Source organism: Papilio xuthus, unplaced genomic scaffold, assembly GCF_000836235.2.
Source record: "Papilio xuthus unplaced genomic scaffold, Pxut_1.1 DF827680.1, whole genome shotgun sequence".
Taxonomy (NCBI): Eukaryota; Metazoa; Arthropoda; class Insecta; order Lepidoptera; family Papilionidae; genus Papilio; species Papilio xuthus.
The window spans coordinates 1,226,944-1,239,170 of NW_013530969.1; the positions used below are offsets into that span (position 1 = coordinate 1,226,944).

The 12,227-nt window shown below is 36.7% G+C and overlaps 1 protein-coding gene across 1 annotated transcript; it reads left to right on the forward strand.

Annotated features, from left to right (window-relative positions):
- The first annotated feature begins 152 nt into the window (after positions 1 to 152).
- Positions 153 to 11,716, forward strand: LOC106117122 (Coiled-coil domain containing protein 39). The gene is made up of 24 exons (XM_013311208.1): positions 153 to 438; positions 508 to 616; positions 691 to 838; positions 1,636 to 1,793; positions 2,213 to 2,332; positions 2,775 to 2,876; positions 2,955 to 3,146; positions 3,427 to 3,552; positions 3,631 to 3,720; positions 4,164 to 4,290; positions 4,545 to 4,633; positions 4,723 to 4,820; positions 5,113 to 5,242; positions 5,650 to 5,844; positions 6,268 to 6,407; positions 6,892 to 6,967; positions 7,296 to 7,455; positions 7,739 to 7,904; positions 8,404 to 8,551; positions 8,966 to 9,141; positions 9,585 to 9,637; positions 10,614 to 10,732; positions 11,267 to 11,291; positions 11,547 to 11,716. Exons 1-24 carry the CDS (start codon positions 311 to 313, stop codon positions 11,648 to 11,650), a joined length of 2,979 nt encoding a protein of 992 aa, XP_013166662.1. The 5' UTR covers positions 153 to 310; the 3' UTR covers positions 11,651 to 11,716.
- Positions 11,717 to 12,227: the final 511 nt, after the last annotated feature.

Consider the following 12,227-nt stretch of genomic DNA (forward strand, 5'->3'; position numbering starts at 1 on the left):
TCAGTTTTAATATAAGTGGCAAGACAAGCTGGCGAAAACATCTCCTCTTGATCTTCTCTATGGTTTTTGTTAACTTTTGTGTTTTAAATGTCAAAAATCAAAAACAAAAACAAAATACGGCATGACATTTGTTTACTTTTTGACTTTTCATGTATCGATTGTTTGTTTACAAGTTTCTAGGTTTCAAATATGACGTCCAATTTGTTGGATCGATTAAAGTATAGTTGGGTTTCGTATATGTAATAAAATTGCACTTATCAGAAATTGCTACACTTTTAATTATTAATTTTATTCTTACATTTAACTGACAATGAGTGCGCCTGAGAAGGTACCTGGTTATATGGCACAATTACTTGAGGAACTGGGATGGAATCAAGGAACAAGAATTCCATTAGCTGACCCTAATAACAGCAATTTAGAAACAATATTAATTGCGAGGTAAGCTTTAAAGAAAATGCATGAAATATAGTAGGTATTTTGGTTTTTAAAATGTATTTGTTTTTTTAGGCAAAATGAAATCCAGACCTTGAAAGAAGCCCTTACGTTGCAACTACAAAAACGTAGTGATCTTAATAAATACAAGGACTTTGTACATACTGAATATCAAGAAAATACTGTGAGTTAAATCAACAGTATCCTAAATGTAATGAAGTTGTATTAAATTATTTATAATTTTCGTGGTTATTTCAGCGTCTACTATTTGCTCAGAAACAACAATTGGAGCAGGAAATCAAGGTACATCAGTTGTCAAAGAATGAAGCGGACAGACTTGACAAGGATGTGGTTGAGTCTAACAAAGAAAGTAGTGCTGCTGCAACTAGGATTGATAGGCTACAATGTAAAGTTATTTAACATTCAGATGATGTTTATGTATTTTATGTACTAGCACAATCAACTATTCACTAGCACAGGTCTGTATTATTAGATTCATAATAAATATATGTACAATTTTAAAATACTTTTTTATCAATATCTATTATAAGGTAAATAAATGGTAAGTATTTAATGTTAATGTTTCTTTGAAAATAATGATATCTAGCAATTAAAAATGCACAAATGAGAAATATTCATCTGCATATCTTTCTAGATTTTTCACATGTAAGAACTTGTGAGTGTAAATTAGCATTGTTATTGCTTGTGCCGCCAATATTTATGTTTTTTTTTTATAAATACATATATGTATCTATCTTTCTTTTTTTATATCATAAGTAAACAAGCGAGTGGCCACCTGAAATCGCTGAACTAGCAAAGTGACCGTTGCCTATAGATATACACAATTGCAAATGTGTTGCCTACCTTTAATCGACGGAGGAGAGAATGTACAGAAAGAAAATATTTTCTCTTCCCATGCATCCTCTCATCTGGAAATTCCACTTCCCATCCTTTCCTTATGAGATATAGGGTGGGAAAAGACAGAGGACTAAATTAGGCCACCAGGACACTTTCTTTTTCTGTGTGGTTGTGGTATTTCACTGGGCGATCTGGGTCAATTTGTGCGAAGGTGTTAAAGCAGGTTCTACCTCTGTTAAAACTTTCTGTAGATAAATAGGCAATAGTAGTTTAACAACGGTGTAATTGTAGAGTATGTTTATTTGATATAAAACAATATAAAGTTACAAATTAAAATTATCACAGGCAGTATTGCGCGTCTTTTGAAAAAGGCGGATACACTGAAGAGTGAAGTATGCGGGGAGAGAGGCGCTCTGCAGGAGTGGCGCGCAGCACTGGAGAGGAATGCCAGCGACATTACAGCCATAGAACAGTTCACTAAACAGGATCTGTCTAAAGCTAAGGTAACATGTTATTCTATTATTGTTGTCAATGACTTTACATCTGTGCCAAATATAGAGATCCATTAAAACATTGATACCTTCTAACAGAATTCCATCCGTTCAAATTTTCCCATTTATAATATTAGTAAGATAATATGTATACTAATATAAAGCAAGAGTTTGTTTGTTTAAATGCGCTAATCTCAAGAACTACTGGGCCGATTTGAAAAATTCTTTTATTGTTGGAAAGTCTATTTATAGAGGAAGGCTTAAGGCTATAAAAAATTACGCTGCGACCAATAGTTTTTTTTTTAATTCCGCGCGTACGGAGTCGCTGGTGACAGCTTGTAGTAAATATAATAAAAAGAGAAAAAAATAATATATGGTAAGTCACATAGTGTTTTTATTTTCTTTATGAATTACTAAAATGTAATTGGTAGGCTTTGGAGACCAAGAGGCTGCAGCTAAAGCAGGAACATGACCGACTGCGTGACCGTCTTAACCAGCTCGTGGGCAACTTGAGTGCGGAGGAGCGCGCCTGTGAGAGGATATCTGTACAAGTAAGTATAATTATATTACATACATATTATTTATAGGGGAAAGAAACAAGTGACTTTTTGGGTGATATTATGAGATAGTCTATGGACGGGAATTTACCACCAAGAAGTAACTCTAGGTTTTACACAATTTAGCATTATAACACTGACCTCTATACATGGATTAAAAAAGTATTTTGTGCCCATTTCATTTTCGCCTTTTTGGCGCTTAGTGTAGCCTTAGTAAGGGTTCGAACTAATAATAGAGATAGAATTAAGTGTCAGGACTCCAACAATCAAGTTTAAATAGAAACGAAGCAAAAGCAGTAATTTTTAAGCAGAGTATACAATTTTATTTGATGAAGGAAAATAAAATTATCTATACTAATTTGTTTGTAATTTAGGAATAATTTATCAAATTTTTTGTGTATATGTTTTCCGTTATGGTAAGTTGATATATGTATAGGTGATGGAAGGTATGGAGCAGAGGAAACAAATGATGGCAATGTGGACAGGCGCTGTGGAGAATCTGCGTCAACGCGACATCGACATCAGGCATATAAAAGAGGTAAATGCTAAAATCAAAGGTTCATTAAGGTTATGTTGAAGGAATATTTGAACAAAGTAATTTACAAGAGTTGTCTAGGATTATGCAGTGCTAGAAGATGCGGCGAACAAAGTGACGGAGCAGTGCCGCGAGCAGCAGGCGTTCTGCGACCATCAGCGCGCAGACAATGCGGAGGCCACCAGAGAGAACATCACCCTGGCGCAGCAGCTTAGCCTCACACGCTTCCAGCATGAGCAGACTTTGGAAGAGAACCTCACACTGGACAGCGAGGTATTTCACTCACACCAATGTGGGGAACACTGTAGGCAAATCAAACATTTTAAGGCAATTAATTTTATAGGTGGAACAACTCATGATCTGTATTGTAACCAAGAATGTAAAAAATCTAGTCTGGCGGCTTTTTAATCATTATCTTAAGCAATTAGTTCCATATTTTCTTACAATGTACCACGGGTTTTTATATTCCAGGTTAGCGTATACTTAACCGAAGATGATAAATTGTTACAGAGTAGTTAAGTGGTAAAAAAATGTTTGAAATATGTTTTTTCAGTTAAAAGCCATGCAACGAGAGTTGAGCAACATGCGTAACTTCCTTGAAAAACTCCGTTTAGAGAACAAAAGCATTTTCGAGGAACAGCACCAGAAAGATGTCGCACTCAAAAATATTATAGAAAAGGTACTAAAAATATTTTCCAAACAATGATCTATCAATTATATTTAAAGCTCGGTCTATAAATACAATTAATATTTCTAGATCAAGGAACTTAAAGAAAAATTACTGGAATCTACAGACAAATCGAAAAGTTCCGAGAAAAGAGCAAAACAGCTGGAAGAAATGTTAAATGTAAGTTTATTTGTTTATACAGAAAGAATTTAATAAAATATCATTCGTTTATTTAACAATATTTACTTGATTATCTCTAAACTGCGGTTCTATTACTTCCAAATCTCCAGAAGTACAGTCAGGGCACTACGCGGTGTTCCACTTACATATAAATTGCCTTATTCCTTGCAACAAGACAAACTTCGTCCTTTCTAACAAAATTACTAATAAGGTAGCAGTAATGGGTAACCAATAAGTTTTGTACAACTAACCAAACATTTTTAGTATAGATAAATTTAAAAGTTGCATCCTAATGGAAACGTTCAAACGGTTGTCGCTTGTAAAGTGGTATGCCGCTAGATTCTCCGATAGTACAACTTATGAACATTTAAATAGGTGCATTGTGTACTGATGTATTTAAACCAGTGCCATTGAAAATAATAAACGAATGTTTGGTATGACAGGAGGAGGAGCGTTACGCGAGCCAAATGAACTTAAACCAGCAGCGCGCTATGCATTGCTCCTTTATGGAGAATCAGAAACTTCTAGAACTTAAGAACGAAGAGAAACTGTTTAGTATGCAGTTAAAAGGTATCGTTTAAAGAAAAAAATGTTCTTTAAAAACTCGGTTGGTTTAAATATTAGGTTATTGCAACTAGCTGTCCGCCCGCGACTCTGTTCGCCTGGAATTAAAACAAATATATAATTAGTAGCTTAAATGTTTTTAGACTATTTTCTACATCTGTGTCAAATTTCAGCAAGATCCATGGAGCCGTTCTGGAGATACCTTCTAACAAAGATCTGCATTTCTAATTTTGTTACAGTTTAATTACTTTTTTTCACAGCTTCGAAAGCTGTGATGAGCAAGTTGGACACCAAGCAACGCAATATTGAACGTACTCTGCAAGGACTGAAGGAATCTCTCTACGCTATTGTACGTAATTGTACACACTAATGTATTATAATTTTATTGGTAAAGATATATTTAATTTTATCTACGGCTAGTGTAATTGTTTTGTATAGTGCTACCAGCTGGAAACTACAGGAGCTCGGGTGGCGCACATGGAGGGAGCCCAAGCTGAGAGGGAATGCTCCGCGGAGCTCGCAGAACAGGAAAATAGGTCTTTCTTTATGGTTTATAGTATTACTAGCTATCACACTTACTCGGTGCACGCGAAATTAAAAAAAAAATATCTATGTGTTCTTCCAGACTATGTTCTATATCTATGTCAAATTTTATGGATATCAGTTGAACTTTTCTGCAGATAATTTCTCACTAACATTTATCCATCCATACATCCAAACATTCTCAGTTAAAATATTAGTAAAATTAATCCTGATACTAAACAGAACTTCTGTTTTTATTAGAATTTTACAATTTTAAGTGATTTGATGTAATATTTTAATTGTTAGGTTGAAAGAGGTGTGTGGTCGTCACGCGGCGCGCGTGGCGCTGCTGGAGCGGCACGGCGCGCGACTCCACGATGACATGCGTCGCCTCGCCCGCGATCTCGAGACTAAAAACGCGGAATTTGTTAACCTGGCGAGTATATTTAAACAGCTTTTAGAATATTATTGTACATAAAATCTTATTATAAAGGCTTAGAGATTTTAAATAACTTTGTTTTAGACATATTGAAAGGGTGAATAAAAGGAAAGTAAGCGACTGGGTCGGTCGGGGTCGTCCCAAACAAACTTTTACCGTTTAGATTGATGAAATAGTCAAGAAAGATGGTAACATGAGTACCAGAAACCGATTTGACTGTACATAGATGTATGTACAGGCATGTATGTACATATATGATTGTAGAAGTAGCGAGAGATGTGTGTCAGGACCGCGCCAAATGGAAGTTCGTGGACTTTACCCCTTTGGGTAGCGATTGTGTACAGGCTTTCTCATAAAGTATTTTACAGTGATATAACAAAGATTGGTTTAATTTGGTTTTGCAGCAAAGTCGTCTAAAAACGTCGATGTTGAACGTGTCCGGGGGCGAGAAGGAGGTGTGTGCATCTCGCGAGGAGTGGCGGCGGCTGCGCGTGGAGGAGGCGCTGACGCGGCTGCGTGTGGCGCATGCGACGCGCGCGCTCGCTGGACTCGACCGCACGCACTACACGCTTGACGAGCGTCGGCTGCAGCTTGACGCTGTTAGTACAAACAAACTACCAGGGATATTATAATGATGTATTCGCGTAACTGTTAACGAAAAATAATTTTTGTCCGTCTGCTTGTCGTTGTTTCGGATAATCTCCTGAAGGGCATTACCGATTATGATGGGACTTTAGGCATGTTATAACCTACTTCTTTTATACGTTGACGAAGTCTGATTAAATGGATTTAAATAATATTCAATGTACAAACTATTAGATTGTGCAATGAATCCGCGCAAATGATATACTCAATAAAATTCTGTATTTTCCCGAGTTTTGTAACTTTGTTTAATTCGGAATTTTTAAACGATTTTTTACACAGATAGAGGTCATTTATCCTTCTCGTGTTATTATAAAGTGTTAGTAACTGTAATATGAATGTGTATATGTATGTATGTATGTGTGTGTGTGTGTTGTCAGGCAATGAAAGAGCGTCTGGTGGAGATAGGAGCACGTCGCGACATGTTCGGAGTGCAGAAGCGCGCGCTGATGGAGGAGTGCGGCAAGCTGCGCGGAGAGATACGCGAGCGAGAGCAGCGCGTGCATCAGCTCATTAAGAGGTTACATCTTCACAACATTCACTCATTCATACATTCAAATTTGTACTGTTAAGAAAAAAATCCGATACTGTGCCGGTGTACTGGCGTAACACTAGCCTTACTAAAATGTCAACGTTTAATTCCCTTCACTAATCATTCTGACACATGACTTTGTAACGAAAGCGCGTCATTCGTGCCAAATAATTCTAATAATATCTAAAAGTACTGATTACTTAATGATCAATTGCTACAATCATAAATAAGTAATGTTCGGAATAATGCCTGGTTAACATAATATAAAGGAAAAGACAGTAAGACAGTAGCGCTCAAAATCAGCTCTGGTATACTACTGGCATAGTGTAAACGTTACTGGGTGCCAGTGAGTCCGTACAGTCCATGCCAGGCCAGATCTCCTGTTCTTCTGTACTGTAATGAACTAAGCATTATGTTCTGATATATTAATAGGATGTAGGGCAATTTATAAATGAAGCAATATTGTTGTCAGACACGACATATTCATTGCGTCACTGGGCAAGGACGAGTCCGGTCAGCAGCTGAGCGTCACGTTCTTCAAGATAAAGGTAACACCGCTCAGCTTCATATTGTTTATCAACACGTACTTCTATATTAAACACCATTTATTCATATTAAAACGTTTAATATGAATTAATTTAAAAAAACCTTTTTTTTCTTCTACCCACCTTTATTTTTCTGTAGAGTTATAATAAATTTGAAAAAAAAAAGACTTTAAACTTGAATTACTGGAACGTCATCTTCTCGATTTACTTTTGCAATAAATATTTTTTCATAGCTTTAAATATGTTCTATTTTCATTAAAAGTTAGCTTTACGCAAATCATAGCAATGTAAAGGTAAAATATGCAACATGTAAATGTAAATGCGATATAAGTTTGCGGCGGAGCGCGCGGAGTTGCGGGAGCGCGGCGCGCAGCTGGACGCGGAGATAGTGAAGCGCGAGCGCGACGTGTCCGCGCTGGAGGCCACCATGCGCGTCGTGCACGCTGCGCACGCGCACTTCATGGCACACAGCGCGCCGCTAGACCAGGACGGTACGTCACACTACCGACCTTCATAAATGGACGGGCTATAACACCTACTATTTTATGCCTATTTCATTTTCGACATTTAGGCGCTGATGGAAGCGGTTTGTAGGGATGGTGTAGATCAGAACTAATAATATAGATAGAATTAACTGTCACGTAACTTGAACAGACGCGTTTAAATCGGAACAATGAAAATGGTGTCATTTCCAAGCAAGCGCCTAGATATTTTAATAAAATTATTATATGTATGTAAAATAATATTAATTAAAATGTGTTATACTTGTGTCAGGTCCAGAAATAACAGAACTGAACGACCTGACGAAGCAGTACTACGAGAGACGGGACACGCTGAAGCAGGTGCAGACGCAGGTGGCGCGCCTGGAGGAGCAGGTAGCCGACGCCGGTGCACATCTCACCACGCTCGCCGACAAGTACAAGCAGCTCACAGCTAGGCAGTCAGTTCTATTTCTCTACTCTGCTTTAGTCTATGGTTACAGTGAACACCATCGTGCACAATAGCCTTAATATTTTTCTCTAAGGGTGAGGCGTAGTTGGCTCATGGGTTAAGCACTTGACTTGCAATCTGAAAATCTTGAGTTCGAGTCCAGCTGTTATTTTTGTGTTTTTTATTTGCAAATTTCATATGTACATTTAACCGAGGGAAATATCATGATGCAATCTGCACATATCGGCGAAATATTTCAACCAATGTATGTGAAGTTAACCCACACAGGGTCAGCTTGGTTGCCTATTGCCTACTCACCCCTCACTTAGGGTAGGCTCCGAGCTTTTAAGTGAAGACCTACAGTGAACTTCAATATCGCAAGTCAACTATCATTGTCATTCTTAAACTTAAACATTCGTACTGTCAATTTTGACTGCTAGTCTTGATATAAATGTGATCTGTCTGATTACTATTAACTATGAGATGTTCTATAATAAACTTTGTGGTAGATCTGAGGCGGAGAATCAATTGGAGAGTTTAAAAGAGCACGCACAGCGGCAGGAGAACCGTTTGCAGAACGCGCATGACGTCATCACGCTTAACTTGAAACGTGCGAAGAAATTATTTGACGATGTCGACGAGTGGCGCATATTTAAGGTAAACTCTTGTTTACCATAGACTATAAATTGTGTGTACAGCGTATTTTATCACTAATTGTCGCCTATGACTCCGTTCTGAATTTAAAAAAAAAACTTCTTTGCGTAATAAACGCAGCATGTGTTCTTTCAGACTATGTTCCACAACTATACCAAATTTCATCATGGTTTGTTCTGAAATGTTTTTCTAAGATACATTCATCCATACATCCAAATATTCGCATTTATAATATTAGTAAGATTCGGTTTTGAGAAAAAAAAATTCTCGTAGCGATTGGAACTTCTTAAATTTTTACGACATTCGCGAATTTTGTAAGTTGAAAATAATTTATAGGTTACTTATCGGCTTTTGTATCTTTAGTGAAGCAATCTTTTATAATTATTTATCTGTGGGTAATATTTGGATATGGGTTAGTTGTCTATGTACAACCGTAACTACTCGGTGGCCGCGCACACAGCGCTGCAGGGCGTGCAGGAGACGTGCGCGGGGGTGCGGGAGGCGCGCGCACACCTCGCCGTGCTGCTGTGCGGGGAGGAGGTGCGCCGCAACCTGCCCCCGCACAACACGCGGCTGCACTCCTATCTAGACAGGTCCACACACAAATCTGTAAATAGATTATTAGCTGTCGCAAGCAACTACCTCTACGGAACTAAAAAGAATGAAATAGTAGCCTACGTGTTCTTACAGCAGGAGATACCTTCAAATAAACATCCATCCATCCAAACATTCGCATTTATAAAATTAGTAAGATCCTTTTGTAAACTTTGTATCTTATTAAGGAAATTGCGCAAACTTGACATAGTTAAAGTTAATATAGACAAGCATAAAGCATACGTAGAAAAAGTCTTTTAATCTGACCAATGGACTACATTTACTTTACTATATAGAAAAAAAAGATTTATGTTGTGTTGTTCAGGAAATTGTAGTATGAAAAGGCCAATAAAGTATAATATAACATATGAATAACTTATAACAAGCTACCTTAGCTTTTTAATATGCAAAGAAAGTAACTAATTAACTTTTGTCTTTGCAGGATCATCGCGAGCGAGTCCGCAGCCACACTGGGAACTCCACCAGCGGTTGAAGGTTCTAATTTTCATTTCTTCTAATAACAAAAACATATAAATCTTCTTTCTTCTCCCGTTGTCTTTATTGTATACTAGCTGTCGCCCGCGACTGCGTCCGCGTGGATAAAAAAAAACTTAATTAGTGTTCTATACGTATGCCAAATTTAATCGAGATCCCTTCCGTTCAAACACCCATCCATCCATCTAAACATTCGCATTTAGATTATTAGTAAGTTAAAAAGCAGATCTTCAAGGCATAAATTAAAATAAAAAATTAATAAATAGTATCCCATGTCCGTCTCCTGGCTTAAAGCTACCTCCACACCAATTTTGAACCATATCGGTAAAGCCGTTCTTGAGTTATAAATAGTGTAACTAACACGATTTTCTTGTATATATATAGATTCTCATCATTGGTTTCTGAGACTAATCTCTCTAAAAAAACATAAATTCATCCCTATTATCTTGTGTTCAAAACAGGGCTTTTCGTTTTACAAACCCATAGTTAATCTTTTATGTTATTTAGATCATAAAAACTTATAAACGACATACGTAAAGGAAATTTATAAAATTATTTATGTGTTATCATGTATATTAGTAGGCATGTTTGTTTGTACTTAAGGATAACCGCTGTTATTATTTGCTAGTACTAAATTAGCACAATAATTATATATAAGAATCCTTATTTGTACCTACATTACCTCGTAAATATAAAATAAAATAAAAATCCTTTATTGACCAAAAAAACATTTTCACATAATTTTTGTGGGCTCTGTTTCCTGAACTAGTAAATACTGTGTTTCAGGAGACAGCACCTAAAGAACCTAAATAACCCAACTCTGGTAAAATCTTTCCATTCTCTTGTCAATTTTACCTTTTTGACTGAAGCGCGTGACGAGAATTTTTTTTGAACTGATTACTATTTAGTCAGAACTCCAAAATATTCGTTGATACAAAAAAGGTCAGAAAATATATTGTTGATGTGTTTTATTCAGAATCAGTATTCTCTGAGTCTATGACATCGTCCCGCAGCGGCGTGAGCATGGCCAGCGGATATACCAAGCGCCTCTCCGTCTTCCGCAGGACTCTCGCGCCAAAAGTCGGCGAGCAGAGCGTCAGTACACTCACACTATTATATATTATTAGCTGTCGCCCGCGACTCCGTCCGCGCGGGATTAAAAATAGATGTTGGCCGATTCTCACACCTACTCAATATGCTCACAAAATTTCATGAGAATCGCTCAAGCTGTTTCACAGGAGTATGGGAACGAAAATTGTGACACGAGAATTTTATAAATAAGATGAATACGCTCCAATAGTTTTTTATTTTGTTGATAAGTCTTTGTACACAGATCAGTTTGAGCAGAAAGATAAAAAAAGAGTGAAAACTACCTCATTCAAGTCTGTGCTATATTTTAATGAGTTGGACCGTTGCGGAGCTATCGATTAAGTACGTAAATCCAATGTATACCACAGATCATGGGTAGGTTATGTGTTCTTACAGAATGTGTTCAACATCTAAACCAAATTTCATCGTGCTCCATGCACCTGTTCTGAAGATCCCATACATCTAAACATTCGCATTTATAATAGTAAGGTTATCAAAATTGTACCAACGAGTTTGTTAATATGATTTTACATTTTACAGATAGCTGACGATATTCCCGATCAAGGTGAATATTTGTTATGAGTTTTTGTTTCGTAACATGAGATTTTTTGGCCAAAATTATATTAAGGATAGCAAGCATTTTCATATTGGACTTTTACACGCTGCAAATCGACGCTTATATTACATTAGTTTTAAGGAAAATATACACATTCACGAAGCCCTTCATATAACTTTTGAAAAATCCTGTCTCCACAATGGAAGAAGAAATTCTGTACATCTGGATGGTGTAGTAATGTAATCTGTTTGCTTTTTATCCAAGCTCGAAGGTCGACAGTGTCGCTACGCGTCATAAACCTGGGCATCAGGGAGCCCCAGCTGACGGAGTCTGCTGACATCTGTACCAGGTCCAGAGCATTCCATTGACTATCGAAACAACGACTTATTTTAATAAACTATATTTGTGTGCGTTTTATGTTTTGTGTCATTTTGCTTTATAAAATTTACATTCTATATTTACTGATCGTTTTATTTGTTTATCCTCTTGACTAACTGGGTTTCCGAGTCAAAAATCGCAATTTTGAACATATTATTGACTCTCTGTTGTCAAGCATAACAGTTGTTTTATACAAAAATTTTGGTCTCAGAAACCCACGGTTAGATGAGTAATGTTTTATATAGGTTTTCATTGACCAAATAAATTTATTTTCCCGAAAACAAATCTGGTCATGACTGAAGATTGGAATTTGATCGTCGAAGTGTTACATAACACGTAATCCAAATGGCCGCAATATCGAGCGTAATGTAACCTGAGTAATATTCAAAATGATACGAGAGGTAAACTATTGATATGTTCACGCCCATCAATTTTTTTTGTTACTGATATTTAGCCTAAAGACTATGTTATTCTTTCCTATTAAATAAATCCGAACTTTTCTAATATATTTAAGAGTTTATGTCATTAATATAGTTGTAATATTGGGAAAATCAGGACCAATTTTTT